The sequence below is a fragment of the Uloborus diversus genome, chromosome 8 (assembly GCF_026930045.1).
Source record: "Uloborus diversus isolate 005 chromosome 8, Udiv.v.3.1, whole genome shotgun sequence".
Taxonomy (NCBI): Eukaryota; Metazoa; Arthropoda; class Arachnida; order Araneae; family Uloboridae; genus Uloborus; species Uloborus diversus.
Genome location: NC_072738.1, coordinates 7,618,477 through 7,641,308, shown reverse-complemented (window position 1 = coordinate 7,641,308; position 22,832 = coordinate 7,618,477). Strand labels below are relative to the sequence as shown.

Genomic DNA, 22,832 nt, shown 5'->3' with positions numbered 1-22,832 from the left:
AGCAAGTTATAATTTACGGCATTTGTTTGTTTTACCTTTTTCATCCGCCATTAGACAGTGGCTGCAGCATCCCCTAAAGCTTATTGGAGTTGCGAATAGTGTAAAAATTTCTTTGAGTTACGATTTCTAGTAAAAGATTAATGAATCCACAGTTTTTATGCATGTGTATTCCACGTTTATTGAAATTTTTACCGTCTTGTCAGCATAATTATTATTAATGTTATGATTATTAAAATTTGCGTGTGGTTGAGTGTGTACATTTACGTTTTAAGACACGTGACGTCAAATAAAAAAATAATACCCCGAGCTTATGGGTGAAAAGATATTTAAAAAAAGCCCACTTAAACTTATTTTGCTTTGAAAAAGGAGTTCCTCGTCATCCCGAAAAACGTGTGTGCAGTAATCTGCAGTTTTGTACTATTATACGTTATTATTTCTTGTTTTATTTTCATGCACAAATGTATTTATTCGACTGATTTAAATAAAATATTGCTTTATAAAATACAACTGATTTTACACTGATATAATTAAATTATTTTACTATGATTATGCAGTAAAATTTCAAATTGTGTGTTTTTGAAAACAATAATGAAAACAATTTTCTATATAGAAAGTTAAGAGGACAACATTTCCTGCCATCCCTATGGAAACTAAATGTTTGGCAAACATATGCTCCAGCATTAGTCCAAGCTAATATTCCAGTGTATTTTGGTTCATAAAAGTTGTTTTATCAACGAACTACGACAGGGATCATTAAAAGAAACTTTTCCTCTGTAGCTATTAACCTAAAGTATAACAAAAGTTTGGTACAATTCTATTTTTATCTCCTTAAAAGACATACGCAGTTTCTTCAAATCACATATTGCACATTTTTAGCTTAAACATTCGTCACTCAATCAACAAAAGTGATTCTGATCCAATATCAATTGATTATAATCTCTTAAGTCATTTTATGGTAATCTCGTAAATTAAAAAAAAACATGTCACTGATAGAACGTAAAGAACAAAATCAGGGCTAAAATGATTCACAAATGTAGAGCTTTATCATATAGAGTAATTTAGAGCCCAAACAGATTCTTTTAATCTCATATTTGCAAATTTCTAACTTAACCCTTCGTCACTAAAATTACAAAAGGTGAGATCTTCAATCTCAGTTGATTATAATCTCTTAAATTCAACAAACATGTTGTTGATAGAACATAAGGAACAAAGTCAGTGCTAAAATGAGATTCAAATATAGAGCTCTATCATATAAAGCAATTTAGAGTCGAAACAGTGTCCTTAATCACAAATTTGCATTTCTAACTTAACAAATCGTCACCCAATCACAAAAGGAAGACTGATTCAATCTCAATTGAGTATAATCTCTTAAATCAGTTTATAGTTAATCTCTTAAAATCAACAAACATACTACTGATGAAACATAAAGGACAAAATCAGAGTAAAATGAGTTTCAAATGTAGGGTTCCATCGTTTAGAGTAAGAGTCCAAACAGTACCTTTAAGTCCCATATTTGCACATTTCTAACTTAACCTTTCGTCAATCAATTAAGAAAAATAAGACTGAATCAATCACAATCGATTATAATCTCTTACATCAATTTATAGCAATCTCTTAAAGTCAACAAACATGTTACTGATATAACATAAAAGACAAAATCAGTGCCAAAATAAGTTTCAAATCTAGAGCTCCGTCATATAGAGTAATTTAGAGTCCAAACAGTTTCTTCTAATCACATATTTGCACATCTCTAACTTAACCATTCGTCACTCAATCGACAATAGTGAGACTGATTCAATCTCAATTGAATGTAATCTCTTAAATCAATCTATCGTAATATCTTAAATTCAACGAACATGTTACTGATGGAACATAAATAACAAAATCAATAATGAAATGAGTTTAAAATGTAGGGCTCCACCATACAGAGCAAATTTAGACTCCAAACAAACTTGATTTATTACCGAGAAGTGTGTCAAAATTGATTTACTGAATTCATTTTAGAAAACTTTATACAGAAAGTTGCTCTTCTACCGATATCTTATAATCTCCAAGCAAGAGTACATTCTGTGCCAAGTTTAGAAAAAAATTAAAAGAAAAATCAAAAATCCCGTAATTCATTTATAGTAATTTCGAGGTCATTAAAAAATACTGGACGACAGCACTGCAATCAATTTTTTAAGCTTCTTACTTTTATACTCTCCTATAATCAACCTGGCTATAAAACAGAATCTCGAACAATAGCCTCGAGTACTTATCTCTGAGCAATCTTTCTTTTTTTCATCCAAGTATTCTGCAGAGTTAAGCTTCATTAACTCCGTAAAGAGTTTTTGATGGTCATTTTGAAAGACCCGAGTGAGCTTTTTTTTTTCCTTTTTCTTTTCATTTATTTCTTTTGATACAGAGTTTTCTCATCACTAGGGATAAAAGCTGTAAGGGTGTTAGTCAATGAAAATGATATAAACTCATGTCTAAAGACCTTTTTTTCCTTTTTGGAAGAGCTCAAATCGAGGAAATTAGTGCTTTGAAAATTATCACAGTTGTATAGTTAAAAAACAAAGAAATTATATTCCTGGATTTATGTTTAAGAAATGCAGCAGAAATGCTTTAAGGTTCATTTTTATTTTCTCTTTATTGGAAATTTTTACAGCATGATCATGCAGTGGAAACTGATTTTTTTAAAAAAGCCAGTTACTGTAAGAGCAATGTCAGTTACGAAACGTCTTGTAAACGTCATAAAAAACACGGACGAATCATATTGCATCAAACAACACTGCTTAGGTAAAAAGCATTGGTATTTAGGTAAAAAGCATTGGTAATTGGCATTTAGGTAAAAGTATTGGCAAAGTATTATTACATTTTTTAAACTTATTTATTGAAAATGCGTAAGTAGGGGAATAATGAGAGTTCTGCAACAGGAGGCGGTGGCGGTAGTATGCATCTGCAATCCGCCTCCCCCCTCCCACTCTTCCTCCCACCGCCTCCTCCACTTCCTCCCCACCCCCTCCCGACCTTGGGGTTGACCCTCCCCACGACCGGGGCCGCCGCGAGAACCCGTAGAAGGTGACGAGGGTTTTTCCCGCGTTTTAGATATTTTTCCCGCGTTTTCGGACTTAGAATATTTTGAACTTGTTGTCATGGTATCCACAAAGTTTTTACTTTTTGGATGGCAACACTTGTTTGAGTTTCGGTTTTGGAATGGCAACACTTGTTGTCATGACAACCAGAGTTTTTAGTTTTCGGTTGGCAACACTTGTTGCTATGTTTTAACTTATGCTATGTTTAACGTCGGTGGCGCCATCTATTGAGAGGTTGATTTTTTATTTCCGGACTTTGAATATTTCTGCGAATTTAATTATTTTTATTTTTACAGAGTGTTGAAGTTGGGAATCGAACACCCAAACTTTGAGTTAGCAAAAACGTATGCTAACCACTATGCTATATTTTTCATTACTCTTTCAGTCTTAATGTGAATCTGTACCATGACAACGAATATTACAATTAAATTAATTTTAAAACCATCAGTTAATTTACTCTTTAGTACTAATCATGGCATATCATTAACTGAATTTCAGCTCATAATTGAAACTATCATCATTATTATTATTTTTCATAATAACAAAGTTTTCACTTAAGTAAAGATTTATTTAAATACAACCCATTCGAGATTTTAGATTTGGTTCAATGCTTTGTGGACTTGAAATATATTTTAAACTTTGATTTTCTTTTTCATGCATTTCAAACTTTATCATTTTTATTTTTTCTAACTTGTTAAATTTTCTTAACTAATTTCATTTTTCTTTGTCAAATTTACAAATATTTTTTCTAACTTGTAAAAATTCGAAGAAATAATTTTCTTAACTAATTTTTTTGACTTTCATACAACAAAATATTTTTTCTTACTTGTTAAATTTTCAAAGAAATAATTAACTTAAATATTCTTTCACACATTTTGAACTTTAACGTTTTTTCCTGTCATTTAGCACTTTGATTTTTTTTTTTCACTATTTTAGCGTTTTTCAATTATTTTCAGTCTTTAACTATTTTCTTAACTTTTTAGTCTTTAACTAATTTCAAGCATTTCAGACTTAGATTATTTTTTCGTGATTTCGATTTTTTTTTTAGTATATTTTAGAGTTTGATCATTTTCTCGCTTGTTTTTACTTTATCGTTTTTTTTTTTTTTCCCCGATATTTTTAAACTTAGAAATTTTTCACAAGTAGTGACAGGAATCGAACCTTCAAATTTTTCAAAACGTTATCATGTCTTCAATTTTTGCAATCATGTCAAACTTGCAATCAATTTACTCGTAGTAGTAATTAACACTTATCATTAACAAATTTTCTCAGATTTTAAAAAAAATCAACTTAATTAATTTTTTCCAGTAAGCAAATTGCGCACTCAAGTTACATTCCAACACTGCATATATGTTTCAAGAGTTTCATTGAATTTATCACATTCCATTTAATTAACTCTAATAATTACTTTTTCATTAATACTTAACTTAATCATTTAATCATACATTTATTCCAGTTACAAAATTATGCTTAAAAGTTATTTATTTTTCTTAGCACAAGAGATTTTAACATGTTCCTACTAAAATGCTTTTCACTCTAACTTTGAGTTTACTAAAATAGCAACTCATTTACGATTTAGATTCATTTAATCGTCTTTGATTCTTTTTTCATTGTTAATATTTTACATTATCACATACGTTATTATTTTTATACATTTATCCATTTAATTTTCCAAAATCTACAATCAATTTACTCTTCGTATTAATTAACACTTATCACTATCAAATATTTTCATGAATTTTAAAAAATTATCTTCTTAAATAATTTTTTACTGTAACCAAATTTCCCACTCAAGTTATATTTCATCACTACATATGCTTTTCATGAGTTTCATTTAATTTATCGCATTTCATTTAATTAACTCTAATAATTATTTTTTATCATCGATATTTAAGTTAATCATATTTTCCTTTATTTATTTTTTTTTTCATGCAAACACTCTTGATGGAATAAAACAAATTTTTAAACTTTCATGAATTAAATCCCCTCTGACTATTTTATTTTTACTTTACCATACTTTACTATTTTACTTACCTGCGTTTTTACTATTTATCATTCATTACAGCTTTTCCAAAATATTACTTTACAACCAACTAATTTCATTAACAGAATTTTCATTACAATTTATAAATTTCACTTTTATTTAATTATTTTTACCTACGCTAAAATAAAACACATCACATAAAAATGTTAAACATCAATGAAGAACCCGAGAAAAGTTAAAATTATAAGTCAAGTATCAAAACTTCATGTCAGCAAATTTTAAAAATAGACTTACCGAAAAATAACTTCTACTGAAATTCATTTCAAAACTTGGAATCAATTTACTCTTAGCATTAATAAACACTTATCATTAAGAAATTTTCATGGATTTTAAAAATCAACTTATTTAATTTTTTTCCAGTAAGAAAATTTCGCACTCAAGTTACATTTCATCACTTTATATGCTTTTCAAGAGTTTCATTTAATTTATCACATTTTATTTAATCAACTCTATTAATTATTTTTTTTGATTAGTATTTAACTTAGTCATTTTATTGCATAGTGTTTTACTTTATTATTATTTTTTTTTTTTCATACAAGCACTCTTGTTAGAATAAAACAAAATTTTCAACCTTCATGAATTAGAATCACTTTGGCTATTTCATTTTCCCAATAATATTTTACTTTAACAACTAATTTCTTTAACAAAATCGATATCATTTATTTTTAGTCTTTATCCTTTTCGAACGATACATTCAAATGGACAGCTATACGTTAAATTAAGAAACTTAATCTAAATTTTGACAAATTAAGTTATAGCTAAATACTGACTAAAATTAAGTACAAAAGACTAACCTTTTTGGGGTGAAATCCCTCAAGTACCAGCTATCGCGAAGTTATTTAAAAACAGTGAATGAAATTGTAATAAGTGGATTGTTAATTATAACTCAATCTCACAAAATTACAATTACACGCATGTTTTATTTGAAATCACTGCATACGGCTGGCTGCCCATCGTCGATTTGCAGAACGCATGCCGTGATATCGCAAATCAACTCGGCTGTTGAAAAAAACTACCGTAATGCTACAGCACTTCGGATCGTCCACACTCACCGAGACGAATTGAGAAAATGACTTTATCAATATTGCTATCTACCCCTTTACCGATAACAGATAACAAACCCCACGTGCGAGTATTATTCACCACCTGGCCTACGTCTTTCAAGTGATGTCACTGTTTCTGACCAATTAAAATTAGTTCACGTTTCTCAAATATCAAGCACATAGATCGGCAATAGCCTGATGTCTGGTTTTCCAAACAAAATTTTAGATTTTAATTCGTAGTTTCGAATTAATTTCTTTTTCATTTCAAACTTATAAAAAAAAATTTCCAGCTTGTAAGAATATTTCTTTCAAAAACAGATTTTTGATTCAAAACAGTATTTTTTCAAACTTGTAATATTTTTCTACTTAGAAAATGAAATCAAAAAATTTTTGTTTTCTTTAATCATATAAAATGTTTTTTAAGAAATAATTTCTCAAACTTGTAATATTTTTCCACTAATTAAAAAAAAAAAAAATCAATTTTTTTTTTTCAATCATATAAAAATAAATTTTTATTCTTACAACAATAAATTTTTCCGCAAAAATATTTTTTTCAAATCAAAATAATAATAATAATAATATTTTTGTAACATATTGTTTTTTTTTTCCTTTCAATCTTTTTTTTTTTTTTTTTTTCAAAAATTTTCAAACTTACAAAATAAAATTTTTTCAACTGAATCTTCAAACGAAATGATTTAATTAAATTTAAAACTCAATATCACTTTACTCTTAGTATTAATAACCAATAGCACTTAACCATTTACTCTTTGCACTCTAAGTATTAATTAACACACACGCATTACAAATAATAATAATAATGTTTAAGATACTTACAAATCATCCACTCAAGCTTTCAAATATCCATCTAGCATGTTATTGTTCATTCGTGTGAGGGAACTTGTAATAAAACTTTACTTATCAACCGAAATTATAAGCGAAAATATCGCATTTTTTTAGCACTTAATATAATCCTACAATTAACAAATTGGTTTTAACTTTGAATTTAAGAAAAATAAAAACTATTACACACTTAGTAACATATCTATCGATGTATATTATTTCATGACAAATCACAAATAGGTGAGGATCTTTTATCGATCATGTGACCAACTAAGTTAAGAAAGAGCGTTCTTATCTCATATGAGAATTTATAAGTCTTTAATATTTCTCTTTAATGTAAGTGTATTGATACGTACGAGTTTGTGTATGTGAATATAACTGTGTATTGTTTTCAAACCATTGTCATGTTTAAGCTTTACGGTTCTAATTTTGACTTTCCACTTAGCATTATTTGAAGTCCTTCGCATGCATTAAACTATAGAAATATTACAAAAATTATATTTTCATTCAGTCTTAATTACAAAACCATACAATAAGATGAAGACAACACCGATAGTATAAAGATTACTTACAATAAAGTGCATATAAAAAATATATGTAAGAGTGATTTCAAAGTATAATCCATCAACCATATTCAACAACTCAATCAAAACACAAGTCTCTTTTAAAATGATAAACACAATTTATTCACACACACAGTAAAAGACAATTAAAAAAACTTTCATCCTTAAGTAAAACTCTTCAAAACTTTCAAGCGTATTTTTAACATCGATTGCATCAAATAAATCAGACACATGACATTTTAAACATGGACTATCAACATTCAAAGTAACGAAGTCACGAGTCAAGTTTTCCCAATTAACATTAAAAAGAACCCGTTCGAAAAAAGTGTCGAACTTTCGACCCCTTGTTAATGATTCACATTCATGCACTCTCATGTAAAAAATGAATCCATTTTTACAATCCACACATTCTTTTTTAGAAAGGTAGTTTATGTTGCATATGAGCTCATCAAATAGTCACTTACGTAGAGAATCAGCCAGTTTACGAACTTCTTGTGATGTATATGTGCTGATTTTATCACATCGACAATCACAGGGATATTTTTTCTCAATTTCCGAAAGGATGTACTCTTTTAGAGTATAAGTCATAAGTTTGTCTTTGACACTACGTGAGATACAAGGGGACGCGTAGCACAATTTGTCAATCTGGCTTTCCAAAAGTAGAACTCTATCAGGCATCAACTGGAACACTTCTCGTTTCAGTTTGAACAATCTTTGCACACTAACACAGATGTTACCATTCGCACTCGACTCTCCTTTTTTATAACAAAAACGAAATCACGGTCTTCGATTAATTTTTGATTTATATTTTTACTTAGGCTTGAAATAACTGATCTCCACACATCTGGTTCTAAGGAAATACCATCCATAGTTGGTCGAAAAATACCATCTTTCCCACACGTATATCTTCTAATATGCACGCGTGTACGTTTCCGAAAAGCATTCACCTAAAGTGAAAATACAATCACCCAAGCGTATCATATCATCAGGCTGTGGAGAAGCCTCAATGTTCATTTTCATGTTCGTTGCATCCCATCTGTTCATCTTCAGGCTTCAAAGTTTCAGAATGATTTTCACCAGCGTTAGTCATTCTTAACTCTCATAGGATTAGGAGTCACAATACTAAAACAACTTCCTGTGAACTTAAAAAATAAATCAAACTAGGTTTTAACACTAGCTGGTGAAGAAAAATCCTAAGTACATAGAATAAAATTTCACGATCTCTTTCAAAGCTCAGAATCACCCTGAAAATGATTCTCCAAACATCCACTATAAACCAATGAATATTCACTTTAACCAATGAGAAGTGTACATAAATCTCTTGCTACTGACGTCATAGAATATCACATGAACTTTTGAGCAGAATTGTGTTGTTTTACACAGTATTCAGATTTTTAGAAAATGCCAACACTTTGACTTCCAAATTCATCCTGACCTACTACGAGTAATTTTAAGATGGTAGCAGGTTTTCACATCACATCGAATGCCGATGACGGTTTCGCATCTCACGCATGACATGATCAATCACGTGTAATTGATCATGTCAATTTGCATGAGATGCGAAACCGTCATCGACATTCGGTGTGATGTGAAAACCTGCTACCATCTTAAAATTACTCGTAGTAGGTCAGGATGAATTTGGAAGTCAAAGTGTTGGCATTTTCTAAAAATCTGAATACTGTGTAAAACAACACAATTCTGCTCAAAAGTTCATGTGATATTCTATGACGTCAGTAGCAAGAGATTTATGTACACTTCTCATTGGTTAAAGTGAATATTCATTGGTTTATAGTGGATGTTTGGAGAATCATTTTCAGGGTGATTCTGAGCTTTGAAAGAGATCGTGAAATTTTATTCTATGTACTTAGGATTTTTCTTCACCAGCTAGTGTTAAAACCTAGTTTGATTTATTTTTTAAGTTCACAGGAAGTTGTTTTAGTATTGTGACTCCTAATCCTATGAGAGTTAAGAATGACTAACGCTGGTGAAAATCATTCTGAAACTTTGAAGCCTGAAGATGAACAGATGGGATGCAACGAACATGAAAATGAACATTGAGGCTTCTCCACAGCCTGATGATATGATACACTTGGGTGATTGTATTTTCACTTTAGGTGAATGCTTTTCGGAAACGTACACGCGTGCATATTAGAAGATATACGTGTGGGAAAGATGGTATTTTTCGACCAACTATGGATGGTATTTCCTTAGAACCAGATGTGTGGAGATCAGTTATTTCAAGCCTACGTAAAAATATAAATCAAAAATTAATCGAAGACCGTGATTTCGTTTTTGTTATAAAAAAGGAGAGTCGAGTGCGAATGGTAACATCTGTGTTAGTGTGCAAAGATTGTTCAAACTGAAACGAGAAGTGTTCCAGTTGATGCCTGATAGAGTTCTACTTTTGGAAAGCCAGATTGACAAATTGTGCTACGCGTCCCCTTGTATCTCACGTAGTGTCAAAGACAAACTTATGACTTATACTCTAAAAGAGTACATCCTTTCGGAAATTGAGAAAAAATATCCCTGTGATTGTCGATGTGATAAAATCAGCACATATACATCACAAGAAGTTCGTAAACTGGCTGATTCTCTACGTAAGTGACTATTTGATGAGCTCATATGCAACATAAACTACCTTTCTAAAAAAGAATGTGTGGATTGTAAAAATGGATTCATTTTTTACATGAGAGTGCATGAATGTGAATCATTAACAAGGGGTCGAAAGTTCGACACTTTTTTCGAACGGGTTCTTTTTAATGTTAATTGGGAAAACTTGACTCGTGACTTCGTTACTTTGAATGTTGATAGTCCATGTTTAAAATGTCATGTGTCTGATTTATTTGATGCAATCGATGTTAAAAATACGCTTGAAAGTTTTGAAGAGTTTTACTTAAGGATGAAAGTTTTTTTAATTGTCTTTTACTGTGTGTGTGAATAAATTGTGTTTATCATTTTAAAAGAGACTTGTGTTTTGATTGAGTTGTTGAATATGGTTGATGGATTATACTTTGAAATCACTCTTACATATATTTTTTATATGCACTTTATTGTAAGTAATCTTTATACTATCGGTGTTGTCTTCATCTTATTGTATGGTTTTGTAATTAAGACTGAATGAAAATATAATTTTTGTAATATTTCTATAGTTTAATGCATGCGAAGGACTTCAAATAATGCTAAGTGGAAAGTCAAAATTAGAACCGTAAAGCTTAAACATGACAATGGTTTGAAAACAATACACAGTTATATTCACATACACAAACTCGTACGTATCAATACACTTACATTAAAGAGAAATATTAAAGACTTATAAATTCTCATATGAGATAAGAACGCTCTTTCTTAACTTAGTTGGTCACATGATCGATAAAAGATCCTCACCTATTTGTGATTTGTCATGAAATAATATACATCGATAGATATGTTACTAAGTGTGTAATAGTTTTTATTTTTCTTAAATTCAAAGTTAAAACCAATTTGTTAATTGTAGGATTATATTAAGTGCTAAAAAAATGCGATATTTTCGCTTATAATTTCGGTTGATAAGTAAAGTTTTATTACAAGTTCCCTCACACGAATGAACAATAACATGCTAGATGGATATTTGAAAGCTTGAGTGGATGATTTGTAAGTATCTTAAACATTATTATTATTATTTGTAATGCGTGTGTGTTAATTAATACTTAGAGTGCAAAGAGTAAATGGTTAAGTGCTATTGGTTATTAATACTAAGAGTAAAGTGATATTGAGTTTTAAATTTAATTAAATCATTTCGTTTGAAGATTCAGTTGAAAAAATTTTATTTTGTAAGTTTGAAAATTTTTGAAAAAAAAAAAAAAAAAAAGATTGAAAGGAAAAAAAAAACAATATGTTACAAAAATATTATTATTATTATTATTTTGATTTGAAAAAAATATTTTTGCGGAAAAATTTATTGTTGTAAGAATAAAAATTTATTTTTATATGATTGAAAAAAAAAAATTGATTTTTTTTTTTTAATTAGTGGAAAAATATTACAAGTTTGAGAAATTATTTCTTAAAAAACATTTTATATGATTAAAGAAAACAAAAATTTTTTGATTTCATTTTCTAAGTAGAAAAATATTACAAGTTTGAAAAAATACTGTTTTGAATCAAAAATCTGTTTTTGAAAGAAATATTCTTACAAGCTGGAAATTTTTTTTTATAAGTTTGAAATGAAAAAGAAATTAATTCGAAACTACGAATTAAAATCTAAAATTTTGTTTGGAAAACCAGACATCAGGCTATTGCCGATCTATGTGCTTGATATTTGAGAAACGTGAACTAATTTTAATTGGTCAGAAACAGTGACATCACTTGAAAGACGTAGGCCAGGTGGTGAATAATACTCGCACGTGGGGTTTGTTATCTGTTATCGGTAAAGGGGTAGATAGCAATATTGATAAAGTCATTTTCTCAATTCGTCTCGGTGAGTGTGGACGATCCGAAGTGCTGTAGCATTACGGTAGTTTTTTTCAACAGCCGAGTTGATTTGCGATATCACGGCATGCGTTCTGCAAATCGACGATGGGCAGCCAGCCGTATGCAGTGATTTCAAATAAAACATGCGTGTAATTGTAATTTTGTGAGATTGAGTTATAATTAACAATCCACTTATTACAATTTCATTCACTGTTTTTAAATAACTTCGCGATAGCTGGTACTTGAGGGATTTCACCCCAAAAAGGTTAGTCTTTTGTACTTAATTTTAGTCAGTATTTAGCTATAACTTAATTTGTCAAAATTTAGATTAAGTTTCTTAATTTAACGTATAGCTGTCCATTTGAATGTATCGTTCGAAAAGGATAAAGACTAAAATAAATGATATCGATTTTGTTAAAGAAATTAGTTGTTAAAGTAAAATATTATTGGGAAAATGAAATAGCCAAAGTGATTCTAATTCATGAAGGTTGAAAATTTTGTTTTATTCTAACAAGAGTGCTTGTATGAAAAAAAAAATAATAATAATAAAGTAAAACACTATGCAATAAAATGACTAAGTTAAATACTAATCAAAAATAATTAATAGAGTTGATTAAATAAAATGTGATAAATTAAATGAAACTCTTGAAAAGCATATAAAGTGATGAAATGTAACTTGAGTGCGAAATTTTCTTACTGGAAAAAAATTAAATAAGTTGATTTTTAAAATCCATGAAAATTTCTTAATGATAAGTGTTTATTAATGCTAAGAGTAAATTGATTCCAAGTTTTGAAATGAATTTCAGTAGAAGTTATTTTTCGGTAAGTCTATTTTTAAAATTTGCTGACATGAAGTTTTGATACTTGACTTATAATTTTAACATTTCTCGGGTTCTTCATTGATGTTTAACTTTTTATGTGATGTGTTTTATTTTAGCGTAGGTAAAAATAATTAAATAAAAGTGAAATTTATAAATTGTAATGAAAATTCTGTTAATGAAATTAGTTGGTTGTAAAGTAATATTTTGGAAAAGCTGTAATGAATGATAAATAGTAAAACGCAGTAAGTAAAATAGTAAAGTATGGTAAAGTAAAATAAAATAGTCAGAGGGGATTTAATTCATGAAAGTTTAAAAATTTGTTTTATTCCATCAAGAGTGTTTGCATGAAAAATAAATAAAGGAAAATATGATTAACTTAAATATCGATGATAAAAAATAATTATTAGAGTTAATTAAATGAAATGCGATAAATTAAATGAAACTCATGAAAAGCATATGTAGTGATGAAATATAACTTGAGTGGGAAATTTGGTTACAGTAAAAAATTATTTAAGAAGATAATTTTTAAAATTCATGAAAATATTTGATAGTGATAAGTGTTAATTAATACGAAGAGTAAATTGATTGTAGATTTTGGAAAATTAAATGGATAAATGTATAAAAATAATAACGTATGTGATAATGTAAAATATTAACAATGAAAAAAGAATCAAAGACGATTAAATGAATCTAAATCGTAAATGAGTTGCTATTTTAGTAAACTCAAAGTAGAGTGAAAAGCATTTTAGTAGGAACATGTTAAAATCTCTTGTGCTAAGAAAAATAAATAACTTTTAAGCATAATTTTGTAACTGGAATAAATGTATGATAAAATGATTAAGTTAAGTATTAATGAAAAAGTAATTATTAGAGTTAATTAAATGGAATGTGATAAATTCAATGAAACTCTTGAAACATATATGCAGTGTTGGAATGTAACTTGAGTGCGCAATTTGCTTACTGGAAAAAATTAATTAAGTTGATTTTTTAAAATCTGAGAAAATTTGTTAATGATAAGTGTTAATTACTACTACGAGTAAATTGATTGCAAGTTTGACATGATTGCAAAAATTGAAGACATGATAACGTTTTGAAAAATTTGAAGGTTCGATTCCTGTCACTACTTGTGAAAAATTTCTAAGTTTAAAAATATCGGGGAAAAAAAAAAACGATAAAGTAAAAACAAGCGAGAAAATGATCAAACTCTAAAATATACTAAAAAAAAAAATCGAAATCACGAAAAAATAATCTAAGTCTGAAATGCTTGAAATTAGTTAAAGACTAAAAAGTTAAGAAAATAGTTAAAGACTGAAAATAATTGAAAAACGCTAAAATAGTGAAAAAAAAAATCAAAGTGCTAAATGACAGGAAAAAACGTTAAAGTTCAAAATGTATGAAAGAATATTTAAGTTAATTATTTCTTAGAAAATTTAACAAATAAGAAAAAATATTTTGTTGTATGAAAGTCAAAAAAAAAAAAAAAAAAATTAGTTAAGAAAATTATTTCTTCGAAATTTTTACAAGTTAGAAAAATTATTTGTAAATTTGACAAAGAAAAAAGAAAATTTAACAAGTTAGAAAAAATAAAAAGGATAAAGTTTGAAATGCATGAAAAAGAAAATCAAAGTTTAAAATATATTTCAAGTCCACAAAGCATTGAAATAAATCTAAAATCTCGAATGGGTTGTATTTAAATAAATCTTTACTTAAGTGAAAACTTTGTTATTATGAAAAATAATAATAATAATGATGATAGTTTCAATTATGAGCTGAAATTCAGTTAATGATATGCCATGATTAGTACTAAAGAGTAAATTAACTGATGGTTTTAAAATTAATTTAATTGTAATATTCGTTGTCATGGTACAGATTCACATTAAGACTGAAAGAGTAATGAAAAATATAGCATAGTGGTTAGCATACGTTTTTGCTAACTCAAAGTTTGGGTGTTCGATTCCCAACTTCAACACTCTGTAAAAATAAAAATAATTAAATTCGTAGAAATAAAAAAATAAAAATAAACCTCTCAATAGATGGCGCCACCGACGTTAAACATAGCATAAGTTAAAACATAGCAACAAGTGTTGCCAACCGAAAACTAAAAACTCTGGTTGTCATGACAACAAGTGTTGCCATTCCAAAACCGAAACTCAAACAAGTGTTGCCATCCAAAAAGTAAAAACTTTGTGGATACCATGACAACAAGTTCAAAATATTCTAAGTCCGAAAACGCGGGAAAAATATCTAAAACGCGGGAAAAACCCTCGTCACCTTCTACGGGTTCTCGCGGCGGCCCCGGTCGTGGGGAGGGTCAACCCCAAGGTCGGGAGGGGGTGGGGAGGAAGTGGAGGAGGCGGTGGGAGGAAGAGTGGGAGGGGGAGGCGGATTGCAGATGCATACTACCGCCACCGCCTCCTGTTGCAGAACTCTCATTATTCCCCTACTAATAGTCTTAAATTAAAAAATAAAATGAGTGAGAACGACTATATACTGAATGCTGTGACGCATCTCTTATTTCTTTTCTACCACCCGTTGCACTGCAAAAAGCAGTTTTCAAGAATTTTCGAAGAACTGTGAAGAGAGAACTCTTTTGGAAGGATTGCAACAATTTGGCCTGTTATCCTTCTTCTTTTGGCGAGCGTCTATCCAGAGATTTACAAATTTTGTGTGACCAGTAATGGCGGACACACTGTACCTGCTTTTAAAGTTTGTTTCCTTTGACAAAGGAAGTGTCTACAATGAATAATCCGACAGGTGACGTCTCGAGGGAGAGGAACTTGGGAAGAAATTGGATGTAGCCAATGCCTTGTTCACGCAAATAAAAAAAAAGAAAAAAACTTTTAATATTTAAAAATCGAGGCGAATTTAATATCAAAGTAGTAGTTTTGTTAATTGGGTGCAAACAATCAGCTATTTTAATGATTAGTGGGAATATAATATTAAGCTCTCTTAATAAAGTACGGCTTAATTAGCAGTTGCAGATGTATGTTAAAAAATAGTATTTAGTAAATTTGAGCATATACTGGCAAGTTGTAATTTTGGTAGAATACCTATAATTGATGTATTTCCCCTCCATTATTCATTTTCACCTCAGAAATAATGGCATTGATAAGGTCTGTCACGGAGGTGAGGAATTTTCCATTAATATAGGCCTAATAGATACATTTTTCATAGGAAATATTTTTTTTCTTCGTTGCTACAATCTGCACATGTTGAGCATATGAAAACATGTTCACTTCTTTTTTTACATTAATTTACATCCCTGAAATTCAAGTCCACGGAGTTGAGAAGTCAGAATAACCACACTAAGTTTTTAAAGCAAAATCTATCTTCTTGTTTTTCGACAAAAATCTCACAACTTCAACTATGGCTGAAAATAAACAAGGGGGCTCCCTTGTATCACGGAAAATAAAATTTGGTGTCATTACTGCCACGTGTTAATGAGGAATGGCATTTTGTATTTAGGTAACGGAGGTGAGAATTTATTGTGTCACATGACTCCTTGTCCTACTAAAACGAACTAAAACACAATATTAAAAAATTAAATATACTTAAACAATTAATATTTGAGACGCTTGTGAAAGGAATAATAAATAAATAAATATATACTTTTAATTAAACAAGTTATTAAGCAACATAAACAGTCACTCAAGGTGTGACATGCCACGGAGGTGAGAATTCATATGTTGTGAACCAAAAATATACTAAAATAAAAATTGTTATTCAAAAATTGGTGGCAGGCTTAAATAGATATATTTTTGATGAAATTAAAAATCATTGTTAAATGTTTCTTAAGTTTTTTCAGTAAAAGGCGTTCTTATAATTTTTACTGTAAAAGGCTTGTGACAGAAAAATTACACTTTCAGAAGAATGACCCATATGTACCAAAAAGAGGTATCAAGGCATTTCAATGGACACTGAAAACATTTCACTTTCAGAAAAAATTACACTTTACAGTAAAAATTACTTTCAGAAGAATGACCCATATGTACTAAAAAGAGGTATCAAGGCTTTTCAATGGACACTAGCTTGGACTACATACTGGTTTTGTCAAAAATTGAATTACTGAATTTTGACTTTGCAACATTGTAAAAAAATTCCGAAACGTTTCTGGTTATTTCTGTGGAACGTTCCGGGATTTCAGAGGTTTTCACCTATTTCCCCGCAAAATGAAGTATCTTCGCAAAAACGTTTCCTGAATTGCTAAAAGATGCACGAATGCAGACTTGTCACTGGTGTGAAAAATGTTTTTGCTATCAGTTTAAAGGTTGACTGAGGGTGTTTATTAAGTGTATCAGTTTTAGTTTAATTACGACCCGTCAGGATTGACTAAGCTCCCAATGGGAGCAAATAAGTCACTGGATAGCTGCAGGAATTGCAGGCAAGGAATATGTTTGGTTCTTGCTTGCAATTATTCGCGTAGCTTTGGCCATGGTTGCGTTAATGCTTCTGGAGCTTTCTTGGAGAACCAGAAAGGTTCTAATCAAACACATTAAACCTATTCAATTTTTCTAGAAAGTTCACGACTGGCTTTAAAAGGGGAGATTTCCCAGTGTTTCAGGAAGGTTACTGACTTTTATCGGAAAACGTTCCTGGTTTTTGTAAGATATGTTGCTGGTTGAATTTGGGCACATCAGCTGCCTATTATTTTCCAGGAACGTTTCTGAATCGTTTTTAAAGTGAATAATCCATGCAATATCAGTCATCCAGTTCTGAAATTGCTCCATGTATTTTCAGCCAAGAAGTGCCAAGACTCGCAGTTTGCGTGTGGATCCGGTTCTTGCCTCAATCTTACCCAAGTGTGCGATGGAACAAAAGATTGCCCCGATGCTAGTGATGAAGGAAGCCACTGTGGTAAGTCGGCGATTCCTGTTGGTTTCTTTTGTGTTTTAAAGCTCTAAGAGTCTAGAACTTTGATTCCCAAAATGGCCCCCATGAGCCTCAAAAGGACCCTCCAGATGCCACGTTAAGAGGGAACGAGCGTGCTCTTTCCAGTGCTGCTTGTACCCTTTAATAACGCTGATATTATGTGGTAAAAGGTTGTCCATATAAAGGATGTCACAATTTTTTCAACAAATTTGACCCCCTCCCTTTTTGTCACAAAGTGTCAAACTTCTCTTTCTCCCCCACCCCTTTTCAATTGTCACGCTATATTATATGGCACAGTCGACTCAGTCTTCATACCCACACCAAGCGTGCTTGGGAACTAAATCTTTAGGGTTCCGCGTTCGGTTGACCATCTAACCGGAGCACCTGCCTTTGCATTTCATTTCCTTCGGTCACGAAAACTGAGATGCCACAGCAAGTCTTGAACTCCATTGGCTGTAGCATCACCGAGCTTCACTTTTTTGAAAATGTTGTTATAAAAAAAATCGCTTGATGTCACACTTCTTGCAACACCATTCCCCTTGCCCCAAGCTCACAATTTTACGAAGCACCCTCCCCTTCAATTCGTGATATCACTTGTGGATGATAGTAAAGGAAAGAAAGTTTCGATAATCTGCTACGACAGCTGTGTTCAGTTAAAATTATTTTGCTACCTCTTCAGCTGAGACAGCCTCAAGGGCGCACCGAAAACGTTCCTGGAAGACCAAACCCACGTGTTTTGCACACTTTGCCAATCCTAATATGGTATTTTACATACATGCAAGAACTGTTATGGGGTTCACCGTTACCGTCGCAACACACCCTTGGAGGGTGTGTAACCCACTCACCCTTCTATGGTGTGGGTTAGCCCGTTACCGTCGTATTGCGACAGTAACGGTCTGCTCCCCCCCCCAGAAAGTAGATTTCGGCTGCTCTAGTGATAAATCCTACTTACAGGGTGTCCAGCAAAGGACTCCTTGGTTTCAAAATTAAATATCTCGAAAACAAAGGACGATATTGGAATAAAATAAACGGTACGTTTATTGTGAAACTCAGAAAAATCATTTACAGGAACTTGAAAGTTAGTTTGAAAAATTGCCAATAGGTGGCGCTGCGCTCTGTAATTGCAATAGAAGTTTCCATAAATAGTGCTGCAAAGAGGTTAACTGTTTCAGTAGTAATTTATCCTCTCAGATATGCTGACTTATACGCTAGAAATTATCTTCCAACCTCTTCGCTGCACTCGATTGCAATTACAGCGTGCAGCGCCACCTGTTGGCATTTTGTAAAACTAATTTCCAAGTTCTTGTATATGATTTTTATGGGTTTCACAATAAACATACCGTTTATTTAATTCCTATATCGTCCTTTGTTTTCGAGATATTTGATTTTGAAACCAGGGAGTCCTTTGCTGGACCTATAGAACTGTGTCTTATCATCGCCATTAGGTATATGAATGCACACTGGGTGTGAATTCTGAAACTTTCTGATTCGCAATGTAATATTTTTTAGGAGATTCTTGTGCTAATGCTACATGCTCTCACAAATGCCGAAGCACCCCAAAAGGTCCGGAATGCTATTGTGAAAATGGTTACGAACTGGAGAAGGACAACAGAACCTGTTTAGGTTTGAGTGTTTACTAAATCTCATTTGCTAAATGATTTAATATCTTTATTTGAAAATTATAGCTACTTTTTGGCCTGCTAACCCGTGGTCCATCTGGGATCTTTCTTACTGAAGTTTCAACTGGAATGTTTCATTCAGAATGACCATTCAGAAACCTGATGAGGTTAAAAGTAGTCTGCGGCTGAAGTTAAAATGGAGTATTATTTCAATCCTCATTGTTTACGACACCAGTCACAGATTTGATGACACCTCTTTTTTATTGTCTGATGTAATTTGCTCTTGAGAGGGCAACTGATGACCTTATCTTGCTTGATTTTGAAACGACATCTGATGGACACGTTCGCAAGTACTGGAACCCACAACCTGTAAGCGAACTTACAAGAGCAAAGAATATCAATCAATTAGAAGTAGTACCAACAAATCTGAGTTTGGGGCTTTATCCAATGAAGGTTAAAATCAAGTTCCATTTAGAACTTAGTGCAAAAGCTTCTCTTTTAGAATTGTTCATGCTTCGAAAAAGCCAGAAAGATATCAGTTGAAATTTCAGTCAGAAAGATTCTGTATGGACCATGGCCTACAAGTGTGAAAAGTAGTTATGGGGTAACGGCACCGGTAACAGACAATCGTAAGTTTGGATTTAAATAACACGACTTTTTGGCGGGTAAAACTGATGTTGCTGCGACCCACGAATACCTTGCAACCATCTAGTCTTTATCAGAGTGATTTTTATGAGCCAGTCGGTATTTACAAGGCAGTGGTATAAAATTATGAACAGCCACCACGAGGTCTGCCAGTGTTTTATGTTCATTTGAATTTGATAAGGTTTTAGATCTAAAAAATAAAGAACTTTTGCACATTTTGAAGAGAAAAGGGAATTTCTGTCCATTACTCATCCTTTCCTCAACCTATCTATCACTGGGTATCATTAGAATTGTCAGTAACTGTTACTAAGGATTGAACTTTTTTTTTTTGAAATTGAGCAAATAAAAGTAGAATTAATGCGATACGGGGGTTTCAATTTTTTTTAAAATAATTTTCAATGAATTTCTTTGAAATTTTCAGCATATTTACATGATGCTAACACTAACTCAAATATAAAATTTCATTGAATTATTTTGAAATTTAATTTTTTTTTAAATTTAAATTTAGATTTTATAACGCTTTTTTGTCATATTACTCCTTGCAAACGAAAATTCATCAAATTTATAAAATACTAGCAAAATATGATACGTAAAACAACCGAAATTAGGACGTTGGAATTACTTTTTCAAAATTTTGTCTTAAAGATAAATAATGAGAAGAAAAGCCGAAAACTAGACGTTTTCGATAAAATATGTTCATATTTCAATAAAATATAGCAAATATACTCCACAAAACTAATCAAACAGAAAAATCTTTCACAACAAAATGTTAACAAACCACTTAAATACTTGGCATAAAATTTTCAGCAAATTGAAATAATAATTCGTTTGCAAGGAGCAGTTTGAATTTTGTAATTATGTCGAAAATTAGGTTTTGAGGAAATCAACATTTTCTGTTTTATTGCCAATTTTATTATTTAATAAACAAATTAGTTTTAAATACAAATTCACCACAAATAAGGTCTTATGATTCATTTAAAATGGTATTAGTATTAAAAATTTAAATATTATATGCTTTTTTTTTACTCATGCATTTTATATGCACATTTTAGTAAAAAAAAGGGGGCGTGGCTCCTACAAAAAGTGTCATAACTTCGCCAGTTTTCCACCGATTCAGTTCTTTTTCTTTTTAAACGGTTCAGCTAAAGGTCTAGTTTTTAGAAATATAATGAATGAAAAAACGTTTGTTTGACCAATTTTTACTCATCTGATTATTGCCTTAACTGATTCAAAGGATCCAGAAGCAGCCGAACGTTAGATGAGATGTGGTTGCATGAGAGAAAAACAGTTTAAAAAGTCAAAATACATTAAAAGGGTCAGAAAATTGAGTTAACTTGAGAGCGATGTCTTAAGCATGTCTGTTACTGGTGCCGTTACCCTACTTATACTGTTGATGCCGACCGTAAAAACTCAATTTTCAGTCTCAGACTGAAAATACAACTCGGATATTTTTCAGATATTGATGAATGCCTAGAAGACGGATTTTGCAGCCACAACTGTACGAATACTGCAGGTGGATACGAGTGTTCTTGTTTGCTTGGATATCAACTGGTGAATAAAACTTGTCAAGCAGAAGGTAAACTTATCTTTTATGTTGTATTTTTATGATTTTCCGCATCATTTTTTCTCCACCGTTAAGTAGTGTGCTGAAATGTTTTTTTTTTTTAATTTAATACGCCATTGCTTTGTACGTATCCAGCACTGTTAAATTTAACAAATTATGGGATGACGTATGTGAAAATTTACAAACAACCGACATGGGTAACATTCAGTTTTGATACATACAATAGAAATAGTTTTGTTCTAAAAAAAAATATGTATTAAAAAATAAAAATATTTACATAAATGTGATGAGAAAACCAAATAAATCAATAAAATGATAAATAAAAAATAAAGCAAAAATAATAAAAGGAAAAGAAAAATCTTCAATTTCTGTCTCTTTTAACTGCTTGTAAAATGCTTAGTGCCAAAAAAGAAAAAGAAAATAAATAAATAAATAAAATAAAATAAATAAATGAATAAATAAAAATAATATTATAAAAAATAAATAAATAAATAAATAATGATAATGTAAAACAATAAAATAATAAATAATAATAATAATGAAATGTTGTACTGACTGTATCCAATCAAAGAGTTCATTTTTAAATTTTCAGTGCAATTTGATATTGCGTGAACAATAGTAAGCGTTCAGTTTCTGCTTTTGATTTTATCCCTCTTAATTCTGTTTTGAAGATGTTTCTTTTTTTTTCCAGTTATTTTAAATGTTTTAAACTGTAATCCTTTTAAGGGTTAAATCTATTTAACAAAATTTTAGGCAATCGGTATGCAAGAAAGTTGAATGCATAGATGATTGAGAAACTATATTTAATTAAGTTAGCAAAATATCAAAGTACGCAAATTCATGAAAAAATGTCAGATTTTCCTGTTTTCTTTCTTATTAATAAAATAATCGAAAAGCAAGGAATTTCTTGAAATTACCTCTTTCTATTTGAAGAGAAAAAAAAACATCGTTGAATTTGACTTTTTATGTATTTTTTCCTGCCGTAGTCTTTGTTAGAAATTTATCAAAATTGCAAAGAATAAATTCTCCTAAAATTAATCATGACAAATTTCTCAAGCTAAAAGCTTCAAATTCAGTGTCATCTGCTTTATAAGCGAGAAAAATAATGAAATACGGAATTTCTAAATAGTACTGATCTAAAAAAAATTATATGCATTTGCATATAATTTCAGGCTTTCATTTCCTGAAGTATGCACTCAATCTGTGAAAGATGGGCCCAAATTAGTGCTTTTTTTTTATAGAAAGTTAAGATAATATTAGTAATTATAAAAACTAAGAAAACTGAAAAATAGTGTAAAGCA

The 22,832-nt window shown here is 30.5% G+C and overlaps 1 protein-coding gene across 1 annotated transcript in view; it reads left to right on the top strand.

The window, feature by feature from the left end:
* LOC129227906 (low-density lipoprotein receptor-related protein 2-like) overlaps positions 1–22,832 on the top strand; it is a 146,766-nt gene that overhangs the window by 38,772 nt on the left and 85,162 nt on the right. The window contains 3 exon segments of the mRNA XM_054862527.1: positions 17,572–17,688; positions 19,213–19,326; positions 21,424–21,543. Of these exon segments, the coding sequence (XP_054718502.1) occupies positions 17,572–17,688; positions 19,213–19,326; positions 21,424–21,543 (351 nt within the window).